General features: G+C 43.8%; 1 protein-coding gene across 1 annotated transcript in view; it reads right to left on the bottom strand.

Annotated features, from left to right (window-relative positions):
* Positions 1-943: 943 nt before the first annotated feature.
* GPC4 (glypican 4) overlaps positions 944-18,859 on the bottom strand; it is a 136,638-nt gene continuing 118,722 nt past the window's right edge. Inside the window, exons 4-9 of the mRNA XM_007507203.3 lie at positions 13,322-13,487; positions 7,036-7,166; positions 6,779-6,928; positions 4,905-5,041; positions 3,405-3,580; positions 944-3,317 (exon numbers count right to left, since the gene is read on the bottom strand). Coding sequence (XP_007507265.1) covers positions 3,106-3,317; positions 3,405-3,580; positions 4,905-5,041; positions 6,779-6,928; positions 7,036-7,166; positions 13,322-13,487 — 972 coding nt within the window. The 3' untranslated portion in view covers positions 944-3,105. The remainder of the gene's footprint in view (positions 3,318-3,404; positions 3,581-4,904; positions 5,042-6,778; positions 6,929-7,035; positions 7,167-13,321; positions 13,488-18,859) is intronic.

Below are 18,859 nucleotides of genomic sequence, written 5' to 3'. Positions count from 1 at the left end.
GGTGCCGTGCACATACATGGTAGATGCTTCCAGGGTTGTTTCTGTATTGCCTGTCTCTCTGCATCTTGATGCTACTTTTGGTGTGACCCTACTTGCCTTGGGGTGTCAACATGCTTTAGCAGAAAGAATACCATGTTTGGAGTTAGATGACTAAGGTTCGAAAACCCAAGTGTAGAATGAGTCCGAGTTTCCTCCCTTGTAAAATGAATTGGACAAGCTGACTTCTAATCCCCTACAGAACGGAAGGGACCATTTGGAATCTCAAGACTTCGTGTTTATCTGTTTTCCCTGGTGTTGCTAGTCTTCTAGCTGGTGAGAAGGCCAAAGATTTCTGGGTAGCCCTAATGGAAAATGGTTACAAAGCCAGCCAATTATGGGGAAAGAAATGCAAAGAAATGAGAAAAAACCAATAACGCCAACAAAACCCATCAAAAATGGAGCATCTGGAAATCAATCTTGGTGTGCTCAAAAAGTGACTTGAAAGCGAACAGCTGAACAGAGTTCAAAGTCTGAATTAAAAATCAATCTAACCAAGTCTCTAGGGATAGGCTCTTTTAGCTCCTTTTGATAAACCAAATTAATTGAAAGGGAAAAGCAGGCAAGTAGAAAAAGATAATTCCTCATGGCCCAGGAACGTTACAAAAGTCTTAGCACCTTTTCTCCTTTCTAACAAGGCAACTTAGTTCTTCGTAAACCCTACTGGCCCCACCCCACTCCCCCCAAAGCTTCACTGTAATGGAAAGGTGGCTGTGGGGTCTTGATGGCTTAGCCACCAGGCTCTGGGAAATCCTGCCGTGCTGGAAGGGTTGTGCTATTCCTTGGTGGAGGAAGGAGGCATGCTGACGGAACCACAACGCACCAAAATATGTCACTTGTGTATGTCCTTTCCAGTGTTACATGAAAGCAACGCTCTTTGATAGAAGAAAGAAAAAAGCCACACCAGTTGGAATATGCCTATTTTATTTAACATCATGCTTTAATAAATAACTGGCTACATCTAATAAAATTAAGCCTCTGTTTACAACAGCCCCAAATATTCCATTTTCCCCATTTTGCAGACATTTAGTGTAAAACGGTGAATGAAATGTTGACCCTGAGCTATCAAGTAATTACGCTTCAATATAAAAATAGAGAATTATTCTCACATGACCAAAGGTATGCACAATGACCAACCAACCTCCTTCTAGATTCTAGATTCTGTAGCATTGGTGAGGTTCCTAATGGGGCTTGAAAACTGGAAGAGACTTGCAGGTCATTTGGAGTCTTGCTACAGACTAGCTAACTCCTTTGGGGATGATCTGTGACTTTTATCATATTCTTAGGAGTTGCCACTTGGCCTTCACTCTGGTTCAGAGATAAAAAGAAGGGATTCTTCTGGAGCCAAGGCTGTGATTATTCTACTGACGGGCCAAGAGAAAGCAGAGTCTTTCCCAAGGTGCCCAAAAGACTGCAGATCACCTCTGAGGTGTGGTCTATTGGCTCTACCTATTCTCCGGAACTAGGCACTAAGGTCATGCTAAAATGGTTTCAGATTTGTTGGCTGCAATATGGCTGCTGTACCGTACCACTGGCTTATTCATCAGAGGGCCAGGGCAACGTAGGGGAGGGAAACCCTCAAAGAAGCCACCTTGTAATCTCTCTGAGAATAATGATCTCTCAATGCAATTCATACAAGCATTTGCCAACGAATGCGGGCTGCTGCCCCCAATCCATGCTGCTTCAAGGCCAAGGCTCTGGGCTCAATTCTTTAGCTAGCCTTGCCACGTTCCCTGGTCCGACACTGGATTAGAGGCTGCCCTTCTCATGGCTAGCCATAAAGAAGATGCATGCTACTTGTCTAGAGGGGAATAGGGAAAGAATGAGCCAGTGCACGGCAAGCCCATCCCTACTAACCGTCTCAGGCACACACCCTCCTGTAAAATACAGTGGTAGCAGGGGTTCCACAAGGCCAGATGTGGCGCTGTCATTGTCCATGTTGGTGCAAAACACCCCTCGGAGGTTTAAACACACTGGACAACATACTTAATGCCGCAAGCTTCTGGAGGGAGAACTAACCAGAACTGTGATGAGAACTGCCCCTACTCCTCCTACCTGGCTGGCACCCTCATGTGAAAATGAATTTGTTATTTACTTCTCTGCATAGTTACCTCCCCCAAGCCCACATTCTACTGTAAACAGCTCAAGGGCAGAAGCTGGTTCCCTTTTGCCCTTGTAGCTCCAGCATCTAGCACAGTACCTGGCACACAGTAGGTGCTTTTAGTAAATGCTTGTTGAATTGAATTGAGATGGAATGGGGAAACTTCGGTGAGTTTCACTTTGATTACAAGAGATTTCAGGAATGGCCCACAGATCTTAGCTTATGCAAAACTGGAACTCAGCAGCCTCTTCCAATAACCAGCTATAAATGAAGTCTATATAACCTGTTCCTGGCATTAATGCTTTATACAATCGGGCATATGGCTCCCTAGCCAATTATGCCTTCACATTTGGCTCTACTGTATAATAGAAAACAAATTACCTTCCACTTCTCTCCAGATAAAGCAACTACCATAATGTGGCTAAATGGAAATGTTGCTGTGTAAAACATCTTTCTGCTGGCCGGATGGTTTTTCTGTTTTGTTTCATTCTGAATATACTAAAAAAACCCTGCCCCTGTACTACGAATGCCGATTTCCGAAAGGCAGGCTTGCCTCATGCCAAGAGGGGACCCTGGTTTTCTTTTAAGAAACGTAGTGAGATCTTAAATGGAAAGAAAGGGAAGAAAAAAGAAGCAAACGACCCCACAAACAAAACAAAAAACCGATAGAGTGATTCAAACAAACGCACAGCTAGCTACAGCTTGGTATATACACTTTGTCAGCCACGTTGAACAATGCTTCTTGAGTGGGCAGGACTGACTCCGAGGCGAAGTCCTCCTTTCACCCTCCCAAAACAGTGAATGAAAAAACCAGGTTGCCATTTTAATTAAACCAATGGCCATAAAAGTAAAAACTGTACATGGTTGTCCATTAATTTAAAAAGCCAAGTCACTAGGATGGCACAAAAGTGAAAATTGGCGTGCCTTTTAGCATGGGTAGTGAGAGTCTGTTGTTCAAAGTGGTTGAATTATCTCCATTGTCTTTGCATAGCCAAGAACAAGAGGCACAGGGCCGGGGCAGCACAAGACCAGCAAATGGCACTAGTAGCCGAGTTTTCGACCGCATTTTTACCATGAACCACTGTCTTCCCCACGTTCTCAGTCACATTGAACTCAAACTCCGAAGGGCAATGCTGATACTCACAGCCACTACCACTGCCTTCACCGCTGCTTTCGTCACCTAGGAGAGACAAAATACACAGGTTCATTTGGGATTCCCTTCACCGGGAAAGGTGTCCACTGGGAGCCCATGACCAAAGCAACCTACTGATATCGATGAAGTCTACGTCATTCCCATTGTAGGCATTCTTCATTTTGCTTGTCATTATCTGGAGAGACATGATTTGGCGACGGATCACCATGTCCGGCTTAGTGATGTCAACTTCAACCTCTGGATTATTTCCCTGATTAGCTAATCCGTTTCCAGTCACTGCTAAGAGATACCTAAAAAGAAAGTCCATCCCAATTGAGAGAAACAGTAAAGTATAAGAGAACATACAACCACGTCAAATTAAGCCTATTGATAACTATCAACTTGTACCTGGATAGTCTTTCCTTTCAAAAACTTTTCGGCTCCCCTCAAACAAAATTTTTTAAAATTATGCGCACACACACACACACACACACACATATATATATAAATCTGCCTATTTATACCGGCGTGCAGAAATTTGATTATTTACATTTATATCATCTTTAATTATCTTAAGATAATTCAATTATCTCCTTTCTGAAGCATGTCCCTTCAAACTCATGAAGTGGATAGTGCAAATATTATTATCCCCATTTTACAGAGGAGACTTAAAAGTTTAAAAGCCTAGTGAATGTGGAAGGCGGGATTAAAACCCAGGTCTCTCCTGATTCTGTTTCTTTGATTACAGCACTGTGCCTACCTTCTGTAGCCCCTCTGCACCCTACACAACAGAGCTCACTTCTCCCAGACCTTGTCTTGACCCCTCCAGGCATCTGCATAGGCAATAGCTTCACCATCTGAAGGCTCATCATCCTTCAATACCCAGCCCAGGCTCTGCTTCTTCATGGAGCTTTCTATCAGCTTCTCAAAATTGGCAGAATTGCCTCCTTGCTAGAATTTCTCATCCTCTCCCCTTTAATCTTATTCCTCTCCCCAACTAGAACGTGAGCTCCTTGAGGTCAGGAGCAACATGGTATTCCTTTTCTTGTCATCCTTTCTCATCTATGTTCAGGGTCCTGAGTATAGCTGTGTCTTTCTTTTCTTTTTTTAATACCCTTCCAATACTGTGTATTGGTTCCAAGGCAGAAGAGCGGTAAGGGCTAGGCAATGGGGGTTAAGTGACTTGCCCAGGGTCACACAGCTAGGAAGTGTCTGAGGCCAGATTTGAACCCAGGCCCTCCCGTCTCTAGGCCTGGCTCTCAATCCACTGAGCTACTCAGTTGCCCCTTCTGTCTTTCTTAATGAACATCTGTTGGATTGAATTTAGCTGCCTTTGATCTTGAATCCAGACACCAATCAATCAGCATTTAGTGAATGCTACTAACACTTATTAGTGGTGTAACTGTGGGCAAGTTGCTTCATTGACCTGAGCCACAGTTTTCCCATCTCTAAAATTAGGATAGCTGTACCTGCCTCTACATCGTCATATTGTGAGGAAAGTGCTCTGGATATACTTCCAAATGCTAGAGACATGGAAACCATTATCATGCCCACTTCCAAGTCCTTCTACCTGTATGTGCCCTGGCCAAACCTCTCCAAGCCCCCATTCCCACCATTGTGTCTGCCCATCCCAACCTGCTCTTGGCATTTCCGTTCCAGCACTCATCCTCGCTCATTGGTTCAGGTGCCATCTTCTCATCATTACATATGGTGCTTGGGAGGGAGGACCAGAACTTTTTGGCTTGCTTTAATTTCTCCTTGACATCTGTAACCTGTTGAAAACAAGCCCTAATGTGAATCACAACACCCTTTCTCTCCCCTACTATCATGGGGGGAAGTGGGGGCACATGGGAAACACCCCTAGAGAAAACCCAATCCAATCTCAAAAGCTTCTAAGCCGGGTGAAGATCAGAAAACTAGCAGGAGGAGGAGTACCTATCGTGGTAGTGCGTTCATTAGCCACCCCTCCCGCGGACATGTAGGGGCCAGATAAAGCACACTGTGGTTGCCAGCATCAACTGGGGGAAGGAAAGGAAAGAAGGAATTTTTGCTGAGGGATAATCAAGCTGACTTTAGGGTAACCAGCTTCAACTTTGTTGCTATTTGGTGGATGTGGTCACATGGACCAGTTTATTGGAAAAAATATAGATAGAGCTGGAAAGGTGCTCAGAAGTCACTGAATCCAGTCCACTTCATTTTGCTGATGAAGAAACTGAGGCACAGAAGTTGAATGACTTGCCCAGAGTCACACAACAAGTAAGAAAATTAGGTAGAACTTTAACTTCTCTCTTTCGGACACCAAGTCAAGTACTCCATCTACTACTCCATGCTGCCTTTGTGGAAGGAACTGAGAATGCTTTAGCCTACAGAAGACTGGAGGGGGTAGAGGATTCCGTGGGTAGGGAACAGGGATTCCCAAAGAATTGTGACTAGATTTGTTGGGCTTGGCTCTAGAGAGTACGGTTTGGAATAATTGGTAGAAGATGCCAAAGGAGAATCTTAACAAAGAGAAACGCCCAAAGGAGAAGCGATCTATTTGGGTGGTGGTAGCTCCTTCTTCGCCGGACGTTGTTAAGCAAATGCTGGACAATCATTTTGGGGAGAGGGATGTTGGAGAGAGGAGTTCTTTTTGGCATATTCAGCTATGAGATGATTTTTCCTGGCTGGGGGCCCAAATCTCCATGGGTCTCAGTAGCGTTGGCGAGTTTCCCTGCCTTGGCATATTGTTTTCCATGGCCACATTCTTGTTCTCTCTTCTGATGGTGGGGCCAATTTGCTCTACTGAGAGCCTAGTGATAAGGTCATTGAGATACATAGCTCAGTCTGTACTTCTCATTTGAAGATCATCTGAGACTTCATCCCAAGGTCAGGTTTGAGAGTTCTTGACACAACACACTGGGAATGTGAAGACAGGCCTGCCACATCAAAGTCTCCCCTGTGACGTTTTTTAAACCTTACTTTCTGTCTTGGTAATGACTCTAACAGAAGGGCAAGGGCTAGGCAAACAAGAGTTAAGTGACTTGTCCAGGGTCACATATGTAGAAAGGATCCGAGGCCAGATTTGAATTCAGGCCTTTGCCACCTAGCTGACCCTGCCCTGTGACTTTTTTTTCTTTTTTAACCCTCACTTTCCATTTTGGAGTCAATACTGTGTATTGGCTCCAAGGCAGAAGAGTGGTAAGGGCTAGGCAATGGGGGTCAAGTGACTTGCCCAGGGTCACACAGCTAGGAAGTGGCTGAGGCCAAATTTGAACCCAGGACTTCCCGTCTCTAGGCCTGGCTCTCCATCCACTGAGCCACCCAGCTGTTCCCTCCCTGTGAATTTTTAAATGAGAAAAAAATAGCAAAGGGAGGTGGCCTCCTCAACCCTGATACTCCTGCACGATTTCTTGCAAACATCTCCTTGCTTCTTAAACTTGCTGAACAAATAATTTGGTCAGGTCCAACTTATTGGAAAGCATATCCATTTTCAGCGTCATGGAATAGCCAGCAGGTAAACTCCTACTTACCAGTCTGTCCAAGCTTGTGCCAGCAGCTGTGGTTGGTCTCTCTTCTGGATTATATGGCCGAAAACGGGCACTGAAGCCACTCTCGGGAACAGAACGAGAGGCTCGGCCTGCTGGGGGGGTGGCCTTGGGGAGTCCACATCCTTGGAAAGCCTGCATCAGATGGATCACAGTCATGTTAGGAGAGGAGACAAGTCTACTGAGAAACATGCAAACAACCTCCCCACCAGACAGACATCCATCCTGGCCAGCCCCATTACCTTCTGAGACACCTGCACACTATTCTCCTGCATGTTCATGATTGCATCAGAAATCTTCACATCAATGGGATCCATGACTGACTCAATGTTAAAGGGCCCCTCGAGTCTCTCGGCTACCATCAGCATAGCATCTAGCAGGGAAGAGACCACAGTATGACATTAAAAAAAACAGCAATGTAGATCTTTGGCCACCAACCGAGATTTGAAAATATGTGTGTGTCATACATATCATCTAGAGGAGTACTATCTCTTTTCTGGAAAAGGAGTACTCATACACTGCACTTTGTTCGGTTATGTTTTCACATTCTTTCCATGGTACCACATAAGAATATCACATCTCTCCAAATGCTCATGTTTCCTCAAGACGGCTCCCTCTCTAAAGGACAGACATGGCCAAAAGAACACTTGGTTCTCTCCCATCCCGGCCACCCACGGATTGGGCATCTTCCAGTCGCCATCGAGTTCAGAGTTTGCTGGAGGACTGCACAACTGACAAACGGTGGGGCCTTGCCCCAATGTAGGACACAGCAGCTGATCCTCACAATTCTCTGGGGGGCTTGTTAGGACCTTGAAGGCAGAAGATCTCACTCTAATTGCAAGGCTCAGAAACATCCAAGGCTATGTAGTGCATGTCATGTTCCAAGGGACTGATCCAAAAATAGCCTCAGTCTACCCTGTCTCCCTGATGAATACCCCTTATATGTAATCGATCACTGATAATAGCTCTAGAGTTAAAAGGCTCCCTAGAGGTCATCTGGTTCAACCCCTTCATGTTACAGAGAAGGAAACTGAGGTCTAAAGAAGGGAAGTGACCAGTCCAAACTCATATGGGGGATCAAAGGTTTAGGGATGGAAGAGACCTCCAAAGTTACCAGTCCAGTCATCTTTTTTATATAGGTTGATGCTGAAGCCAAGACAGGTTAAGTCAGAGAGACAGCAAAGAGTACAGCTAGAACTGGAACCCAGTTCCTCCGGTCCCAGCTCTAGCCCTCTTCCCGCATACCATGCTAGATGCTTCTTGTTGGGTACTCCAGATCACGACTTTAGTGGAAACCTGCTTACTCATCCAAAAGTAGCCCCTGGAATATGCACACCACCACATCTACCCATCAACTCCCTTCAATTCTAACCTAGAAGAAATCCTATGGGTGGCATCCTGCCAGATGGCTCTTTTCAGCTATCCTGGAATTCAAGGGTCAGAAGAAGTGGGTTTCCAGGAACTGCATTTTTTAAAGGAGTGATAACAAATGGAAGAGAATTTCAACAGGTATTACTGAGGGATCCCACCAAGTGACAGTCGAAACCTAGGGAAAGACTGCTTGTTGTGAGAGAAAAAAAGCATCTGATGTGCTTGCAGCAAAGGGTGACTTTTGTAAACAAGTGGAGTAGAACCCGAACAAGTTCATCATTGCCAGAGCACTGGGGCTTTCCCATCCATAAAGATCCAAGCAGAGCTGAGAGGCCATCACCACCTTTCAAGAAAAATACGCCCAACAGACAAGATGGGCAAATGTAGAAAATGTCTTTAAAATTCCCACTAGAAGCCCCACTCTCTATCACCTTTTGTGCTCATTCGTTCTCTTAGAGGCAAGGAGCCCCTGCTGCCCCCCAACCCCTGATCACTGATGTGTTTATGAAAAGCAACACCAACAAACCCCAATTCTTCTGGCTGCTTGGAGTCTTTATAAGCTCGGGGCTGGCTAGGCCATACACAAGAGCATGGGAATGTAGGGCAAAGGGGGGCTGCTGCCTTTGTTGTTGCCGGTGCCATGGCATTGCATGGATCACAGCTAAGGAATGCAGGAGCCTGCTCTGGACAGAAGGGGGGGAGGGAGAGAGAGAGACAGACAGACAGACACACACACACACACGGAGAGGGAGAGAGGGAGAGAGAGAGGGCGAGAGAGAGAGAGACAGAAAGAAAGACAGACAGACACACACACACACACGGAGAGGGAGAGAGGGAGAGAGAGACACACACACACAGAGAGAGAGAGAGAGACAGACAGACAGACACACACACGGAGAGGGAGAGAGGGAGAGAGACACACACACAGAGGGAGAGAGAGAGGGAGAGAGAGGGAGAGAGAGAATGTATTGGCTTCTAGCTGAGTTGCCAAAGCTGGCCATAAAATACTCAGAGGGCTAATCATGGATGATCAATGGCAGCTCACCAATGTGGGCAACAGATATGGCCAAATGGATGCTAGGAGAAGTGGAATGAGAAGTTTTAAGGAGAAAAATGCTCATTTGGGTTGTAGGTTTTTCTTAAGTATTATTATTTGTGGGGTATCTGACTGGCTCCTGCCTCTTGCTAGCTTTTGGCTGGTGTCCCTGCCAGTAATCTTGACAGTAAATTCCCTCTGGCAGCAACTTTTGACATTAATAAGCTGTCCATAATTCAATGTAAGGCTAACACAGCTCTAGTAGGTGACAAAGAAGTTGCCACCTAGGTGTACTTTACAATTCTCTTGAGTGACTTGGGGGGGGGGCACAGAGGGAGATGGATTGGGTTGTTTCTTAACTCCAGTATACCAACAGAGCTCTTATCAAAATGATCACGAGGTCATTGAATCATAGATTTGGAGGTGGGAAGCCCTTAGAGGCCTGTTCATTCAGCCGCTTCTTTTTCTAGATAAGGAACTGAAAACTGTAAAGCCGTGGTCACCCAGTAATTGGCAGAAGTAGAATTTGAAACCATATCTTGGGCCTTCAAAAGTCCAAGCTCTTACCACTGTCCCATGCTGGTTCAGCTGGAAGTCCTGAATCCAAGCCCTTAATTTGACAGAGAAAAGCAAGGCCCAAAGTAATTGGCTCAGGGTCAGATCTGTTCAGATTCCAGCAGAGCTGGCATTCAGACCCAGATCCTGATCCTCCATGGCCAATGCTCTTTCTACTGTGCCAGTCTGACTCTATTTTGAAGTTGTAAGTACTTTGTAGTTTCTCTTTGGTCCCCAAAAGGGGCAGTAGTGGTGGCCTTAGCCGTAGCCTTGTTCTGCTTGGCCCAAAGGGCAGAATTGGGAACTCTTGAGTTAAAGACATACAAAAAGTAAATCCAGGTTTGTGGTCAGCAAACGCTTCCTATCTGATGGAGCTGTCCAAAAGAGAAAAGGGCTGCCTAGGGAGACAGCGGGTACCCCTCCACAAGAGGTCTTCAAATAAAAACTGCAAAGACCTGGCCTGTCTGTCCATCTGTGTCTTGCTCTCTCTCACACATGCTGTAACCTGAGGCAAGTCACTTAACTTCTCAGTCTCCTCCAGGCAACCTCTCTGAGCCTCAGTCTTCTCATCTGTAAAATGGCTGGGTGACCATAAGCCAATGAAACAAACAAACAGCACCTCCTTCATGGGTGCAAGGAGCTAAGTTCTCTAAAGTGCTTTGCAAACCTTCAGGTGCTAGAAGAGAATGTGAGCTAGAATGAGAGTGTTCTCATTATTGTTTGAGGGGATGGATTTCCTATGGAAAAAGTCTGAGGCTAGGACAAGTCCCTAATCTGCTTGTCCATGGGTGGGGGGGGGGGTGTCAGGGGAATTTCGTAAGGGAAGCTCTAGCCCTGGGGTTCTTAACTGAAGGTTTATTATTCCATGGAACTTAGAAAGCAAAAAAATACATCTTTAATTCAACTTAATTGGTTTCCTTCATAATTCTATGCATGTTATTTTATGCATTTAACAGCATAATTCCTAGAAAGAATAGAAGGCCATAGGCTTCCCCGGCCTGCTGTTCAGGGGGGCACAGGGGATTTCTGCCAGGTCTTTTCTATTCATTTATCCTTCTGAGTCTGGAGGGTTGATAATCTGCTCTAGAGCTTCACAGGCCTTTTAGTAGAGCAAAAAAGTTTTGCCTTGACAGCAGCACAGACATGCATCTTTCTCAGGAAGGAAAGTGGTTTTCTTTGCACGGTGCCTCTAATCATCAGAAACCCCCATCTTCTTCGGCCTCCTGTCTGAGTGGCAGAACAAAAGGCTGTTTCCCAACTTAACCCCACAATCCACTTTAAATTAGACGAAAACTGGCTCTTGACCATCCATTAACAGCCAAATAATAACTTGTAAAGAAAGAGAAGCTGGAGAGTAGGAACGTGTAAATTGCGATTAAACTCTACAATCTGGGACCAGTTTAATTAAAACCTTGTGAAATTTTCATTTAGTAAAAGGCACGAGAGATGAATGCCATTGATTTCGCTGGGTCTTTGACTTTGGCAAATTTGAAATAAAGCACATTACACCCATTAAATGGGAGTGAATTGGAAATATAATCAAACACCTCAGACATCTAGATAAAACTACTGAAAATAACTAAAGAAAATGGTCAGAGAAGTCTGTAATTTCCCATGTGGGTTTAATTTTCATTCTTAAAAGACACTCCATATGATTTATTTTAATGGGGTAAAACAAGAAGTTCCTCCTTTGGTCGTGATGAACATTCCGGACCCACCTGACCAGTGGAAAACACTGCCAGTGGATCCCGGAAGATGCTCTGGACCAGGAGGCGGTATAGAGTAGGAAGAAGAGTGCCAATTGGAGTCCCCTTAACTAGGTGAATGATGTCGGGCCAGTCACCTAAACAACCTGGGCTTCAGTTTAACCCTCTAAAAAGAGGGAGTTGGACTAGCAGGCCCTTCCAGCCCATCTAGGGGCTTGTGTGTGACCTTGGACAAGTGACTTCACCTCCTTGGGCCTCAGTTTCCTTTTCTGTGAAATGAAAGGGGTTAATTGTTTTCTGAATCCTTTGTCTAAAATTGTCCTGGACTGGTTATTTCCCCTGCTGTGGTTCTGAGAGAGGTCTGTGAACTCCACAGCCTTTTGATTCTCGGGGTCCTCAAAGTAGATCTTTCTAAGTCCCCCCTCTTGCTTGACGCTCAATATGAGCAATAGCTGTGGTGGAATCCTTGTAACTCCCACCCTCCACACCTCCTCCTCCTTGCCTGTTCCCAAGGCTCACAGAATGAATTGAGATGGCGCTCGGGGGTCACCTAGGCCAACTCCCACCCAAAGCAGGAATCTTGTCTCTTATAGCTAGAATTTATTGGCGCCTTTAAAATAGAGTTAATATGATAATTAGCTCCTGGAAGGACTAAAGGCCTCCTCCTTGCCCCCTCTACAGGCCAAACACCAACCTACCAATTGTATGCACATTCCCCTATGTGCACCAATAAGCTGAATTCTACAATTAAACCAATGTGACTGGGGGAGTGAAGGTAGAGGAGTAAGTTTTGTTACGAGAGAAGAATCATAGAATCAGAGTTGGAAGGAACCTCTGTGGCCTTTTAGTCTAACAAAGATGCAAAATGACCACATGCTAAAACATACCCAGTTACAGTGGAAGACATTGAGGCGTGGGTAGGTTAGGTCACAGGATTTGTAAGGGGCTGAGACTAAGATTCTAACTGCCGTTCTTTGATTCCAAACCCTGCCTTTTTTACAGGAAACCACATTGCCTCATTTAGACTTTGCATAGCTAAATTAAAGACTCATAATGGCAGCAATGGAAGGCCCCCTAGAGATCATCTAGTGCTAGTGCAGCACTGGAGAACCTTTTAGAGATCGTGTGCCCAAACAGCACTTTCAAGCCACTAGTGAGTCCCCTGCATTAGCATTACCCCCAGAGAGCAGAAGGAGGAAGTGCTCGCATTGGGCTGCTGGGTAGAAGGGCAGAGCATGCAAAAAAAGGCCTCAGGTGCAGTGGAGAATGGGAATGGAGTGGCCCCCTCCAGCACGCTGGGGCACACGTGCCACAGCTTCATCAAAATGGATCTAGTGCAACCCTTTCATTTTACAGATAAGGAAACTGAAGCCACGAAAGGGAAAGGGAGTTGTTCAAGGGCACACAGTTAGAAATGCAAAAGATTGGAACCCAGGTCTCCTGAAACCAAACATAAAACATGAAAAGTCAGGATTCAAAAAATAGCTTTTGATGATGAAGCCTTTCCATAGGGCTCGGAAAGTACATTATTATGCTAGAATTGCAAAGTTGGTCACCCCATCCCTCAAGAAAGCTGACCTCTAACTTCCATATGGCTATTAAGTCCAAGATGCAGGACTAAAAATGGGCTTTAACAAAGGAAACTTTTTTTATTCTAAGTCAGTGGATTCTACAACAGCTTTGTTTTTCTACATCTTTGTTCACTCAAATGATCATTTTTGGAGGGCATGGGGTAAATGCTAGGGATGGTTGGCATCTAAGACGGGGGAGTCTATCACCATAGCATTCTTGGCAGCTGGAAAAGAGTGGCCTACTTCAGCGTCATCCATGAGGTAAGCCTATACCTGGCCATGTTTTTACCTATAAAATTGTTCCACTCCGAATCCAGATCTCCTTGATTGGCCAAACAGCCTCTCATGACATTGGAACAGTAGTTAGAACAAGGCTTCACGGTCACCAGGCCCCGGCAGTGGGAACAGTAGGTCATTTTCAGGAGGGCATGTGAACAGGAAGGTGTGGGATTGACCTTAAGGATGAGAGGGGAGAAAAACAAATCAAACAATGGCATGAAAAATCTAGAAAACCACATTTGCACTCATTGATAATTTCTTTAGCATTAATACCTGAAAAACATTCCTCTACCCTTGGCTCAGGATTGCTATGTGTTAGATGGCCTGGTGCATAGCAGATGTCCAATAAATATTTGATTCTTCATGGGCACATCCTTTGTAACCTCTTGAAACCTCAGTTTCTACTTCTGGAATCGGTGGGTTATACTCTATGACCCCTAATATCAGTCCCGACTCCAATCCCATGATTCAAGGGTTTGGTAGTACTAGTCCCTGGCACAGTGGCTTACACACAGTAGGCATTTCATGTTGAAGTGAGTTGAAACACAGAAACTAGATTACTATTAATCAGCAGTTTTGTAGAGAAACTTTATATTCTAACTAGGGTTGAAGTGTGTGAAATAGATGCTCTCGGTAGGCCTTTTGTAGTGCCAAGAAGCTATGATACTGCCTGTCTGACTCAATGTAAAATAAATCTCTGTGAAGCTTTTATTGTGAATGGGGCCAATCCTAAGCTTAGGAGAGATGTTTAAAATAACTATGAGCCAGTGGAGAATGTGGTAAGTCAAGGGAGGAATCCGGACAAGGAAGGAGAACTCAGGGGATGGGTAGATCAGTGGGGGGGGGGCAGTACTTCATAGAGAAAGTGGCACCTAAAAATGTATGGAGACTTCCAGCTCTGGAATATCTTCAAAGAATGGCAGATAGACTTGAGAAATGAGACAACAGGAGACTGAGCCTATGTGGGAAGGCGGGTACACAATATGGGGTGCTTGGTGTTCACATTTGTTGAGAAAGAAGAGGGAAAAAAATCAAGGAATTCCACTTTTGAACAAATTGAGGATACCATGGTTGAAACTGAGAATCAAAGAATCCTGGAGCTGGAAAGGGCTTTGAGGTCACTTCAGCTCTCCGCCCACAGCCCTTTCCTTAAGACTTCCTAAAGCCTAGAATGTACTCCTCTCTGTTTTGTTTCAATGTAGGAAAAAGGAGAACATTCCAGCCCTGGGAGGAAACCTCTGCCCTCCACAGTCAGCCAGATAACCTCACTGTTCACCCCGCTTTCTAAGTAGCTGTAGAATAACTAAGCCCTGCTGGGAGAGTCTCTTCTCTTAGTCCTCAAAAGGGATGTGGAGGAAACTCAGAGAAGGGCATTTGTTATTGGGGAGGTGGGGGGGTGGGGGTGGGGATTGGGGAAATTCCTTTTGCCCACTGATCGCCAGAGTTCAACCCATGAGGGCAGAGTCCGAGCTCTCGGGAGGCCCTGCTCCTCCCCAAGCCAGTCAAAATTAAGTAACTGCTTCCATTTCAAACTTCTTTTCATCCTTTAGCCTTCACTCTGCCCCAAACCCATTTGCATATTTTGAAAGAATTTTCAAGTACCTCACAGGAAAAAAAAGGCCACCGTTCACCGGGCCTGAGAGGCCAGCCATTGTGGGAGAAATCAACGCAGACTGGTATGTGTCACTGCGACTAAAGGCCTTGAATCAGCCTTCTGGCAAAAGGCCAGTGCCCACTCTAGACCAATTGTGGATCTGTCACTGTGATGTACCAAACGCTGGGGCCCAGAGCCTCTCAAGTGCTCCCCAGTCCTACCAGGTGCAGGCCCTTAAAGGACAATTGCATGTCACAGTAAACTAAGTTCTCCTTTGTCCGAGGCCTTTGTTTATCTTGGAAAGAACTTCAAGTTCATTCAAATTCTCTCCCACACTGACCCTCCAAACCAAATACTCCTCTTTCCAATCAGCCGGAGAGTCCCAGAGAGGGTCTTTCTTTGGCCCTGAGGATTTATTCCTGGAGATTCAAGCCCCAGAAGTATAGACTGTAGCAGAGGGCTTTGGTGAGTTGACAAAGGGGAAAATGGACTCAGAGTCCTTCCTTTTATCTGTTGAAATGTACTTAGTTTCTCGGAGCGGTCATGCCACTTAGAGTGATCAATCGCTTGCTATATGGTTTTATCAAGTAAGTTACCATTGGGCATAGGTCTATGGGCTTGCAGAAATGTGAGAACCAAAGGCTGTGTGGCTACTGGGGACCCTCCACCTCATAGCAACTTCCTAGCAGTTTCCATACATAGAAATGGGCAAGAAGGAAGCACTGTTAGGCTCTCTTCCTCCCCTTTAAATTATTTTTTCCCAGATTACATGTAGATACACTTTTAAAGGATAATTTTCTGACATTTTGCAATCCATGTTCTCTCCCTCCTTCCCGCCCTTCTCCAACACAGCAGGTAATATGATATAGGTCATATATGTGTTATGATACAGCATGTAATTTCCATGTTCAGCATATTGTGAAAGAAGAAGATACATGTTGCTTTTATACTAGAGAAAAATTCAGGGAAGAAATAGAGTGAAGTATGGCATGCTTCAATCTGCATTCAGACTTGTTAGCTCCTTCTATAGCCCTTTTCATCACGAGTCCTTTGGAGCTGTCCTGGTTCCTCATGTTGCTGATAATATGTGAGTCATTCACAGCCGATCATCATACTTTGGTGCTGTCACTGTGTACAATCTTATTCTGGTTTTGCTCACTTCAAAGTCTTTACAAGGTTTTTTGTAATCATCTTGTTTGTCATTTCTCATGGCACAATAGTGCTCCATTACAATCATATACCACAACTCGTTCAGCCATTCCCAAATTGATGGCCATCCCCTCAGTTTCCAGGTCTTCGCCACCACAAAAAACTACTATAAATATTTTTGTACAGGTAGGTCCTTTCTCCCTATCTTTGATCCCTTTGGGGTACAAACTTAATAGTGGTATAGCTGGGTCAATGGGTATGCACAGTTCTAAAGCCTTTTGATGGTCCGTTGGGCTTGGTTCCAAACTGCCCTCCAAAATGGTCGTATCAGTTTACAGGTCCACCAACAATGTGTTAGTGTCCCAATTTTTTCACATCCCCTCCAACATTTAGCATTTTCCTTTTTTCTCACTTTAGCCAGTCTGAAAGGTGTGAGGTAGTACCGGAGAGTTGTTTTTCTTTTAATTTGCATCTCTCTAGATAATAGTAATTTGGAGCATTTTTTCATATGACTAAAGGTACTTTTAATTCCTTCATCTGAGAATTGTCTGTTCATGGCCCTTGGCCATTTGTCATTTGGGGAATGCTTTGTATTCATATAAATTTGGCTCAGTTTTCTATATATTTGAGAAATGAGGCCTTTGTCAGAGACACTTGCTATAAAGATTTTTTCCTCATTTTCTTGTTTGCCTCCTAATCTTGGTTGCATTGGCTTTGTTTGTGCAAAAATCTTTTAATTTAATGTAGTCAGAGTTAGCTATTTTATATCTTATAATGTTCTTTGTCTTGTTTGGACATAAATTCTTCCCTTATCCATAGATCTGACAGGTAAAATTATTTTGTGCTCCCCTAAATTTGTTTATGATATTCACTTAATTTCTAAATCATGTATCCATTTTGACTTTACCTTTTTTATGTCATGAGGTGTTGGTCTGTGCCTAGTTTGTCATACTTTTCCAGTTTTCCCAGCAGTTTTGTCCAAGACTAAGTTCTTATTCCAGAAGCTTGGCTCTTTGGGCTTGTCAAACACTAGGTTATTATGGCCATTTAGTATTGTGTGTTGAGTGCCTACTCTATTCTGTTAATCTACTGTTAATTCCATTTCTTAGCCAGTACCAGATTGTTTTGATGGTTGCTTTTTATGATACAATTTATTATTTTTTTAATAGAACCCTTACCTTCTGTTTTGGAATCAATACTGTGTATTGGTTCCAAGGCAGAAGAGTGGTAAGGGCTAGGCAATGGGGGCAAAGTAACTTGCCCAGGATCACACAGCTGGGAAGTGTCTGAGGCCAGATTGGAACCCAGGACCTCCCATCTCTGGGCCTGCCTTTCAATCCACTGAGCCACCCAGTTGCCCCTTTATAATACAATTTAGATCGGATACAACTAAACCATCTTATTTCATTTTTTTTCCACGTTAATGCCCTTGATATTATTCTCCCCCTTTCCCCCCCATTAATTCCTGATGAGATTTATTATTTTTTTTAGTCCTATGAAATAATTTTTGGGTTTGATTGGTATGGCACTGGATGTGTAATTTAATTTAGGTAGGGTTGTCATTTTTATTATACCGGCTCCAACTACTCATGAGCAATGTTTTTCCAATTGTTTGGATCTGGCTTTATTTGTGTGAAGTGTTTTTTAGCAACTTTGCTAAAATTGTTAATTATTTCAATGAGTTTTTTGGTTGATTCTCTAATATTCCTTTAAGTATAGCATCATATCTTCAAAGAATGATAGTCTTATTTCCTTGTCATCTATTCTAATTCTCTCAATTTCTTCTTCTCCTATTGCTCTAGCTAGCATTTCTACTACAATATTGAATAACAGCAAGGCATCCTTGCTTCACTCTTGACCTTATTGGGAAGGCTTCTAGTTTATTCCCCTTATAGACAATGCTTACTGATGATTTTAGATAGCTGTCATTTATCATCTTAAGGAATGGTCCATTTATTCCAGTGTTCTCTAGTGTTTTTAATAGGAATGGGTGTTGTATTTTGTCCAAAGCTTTTTCTGCATCTATTCAGATAATCATATGGTTAATTATGATTATTTTAAGATTAAGATATTGAATCTTCCCCACTTTCCTAGTATAAAACCCACCTGGTCGTGATGCATAATCCTTGTGATGATATATAATTGTAATCTCTTTGCTAAAATTTTTTATTTAAAATTTTTGTATTAATATTCATTATGGAGATTGGTCTATCAAATCACAGAAACAATCAAGAATTTCACTAAAAAGAATAACAAGGAGATAACATGCCAAAATTTTGGAAGATCCAGCCAAAGCAGTATTAGGGGGAAATTTATATTTTAGATGATTTCATCAATAGAACGGATCGATGAATTGGGCATGCAAGTAAAAACAAAAACAACTAGAAAAAGAACAAATTTTAAATCCCTAATTTAAATTCCAAATTAGAAATCCTGAGAATGAAAGGGGAGATGAATAAAACTGAAAGTAAGAAAACCACTGAACTGATAAATAAGAAACTGGTTTTCTATAGAGGAAGTCCTCTCCACAATATATGCACACTCATGCCTGCACTCAAGGTACATGGCTGATTCCATATTACCAAAGTGTTATAGTCTTACTGTGTGCCTGATTTGACTTTGTTCGAGAAATGTTGATCACATGCCTTCCCTGTGCAAAATGGTGGCTTTCTAGGCTTATGAGTCTTTCTATGCCCTCCTCAAACTCCCTCCCTGTTAACTATCCTGGAGGGGCTTTGGATCAACCTGCCCTTTGGAAAGACCCTGTTCTTATCTCTCCCTATGATTTTCTCTGTCTACATTTCT

This window comes from Monodelphis domestica, chromosome X, assembly GCF_027887165.1.
Source record: "Monodelphis domestica isolate mMonDom1 chromosome X, mMonDom1.pri, whole genome shotgun sequence".
NCBI classification, from domain to species: Eukaryota; Metazoa; Chordata; class Mammalia; order Didelphimorphia; family Didelphidae; genus Monodelphis; species Monodelphis domestica.
This window is presented reverse-complemented; position numbering and strand designations above follow the sequence as displayed.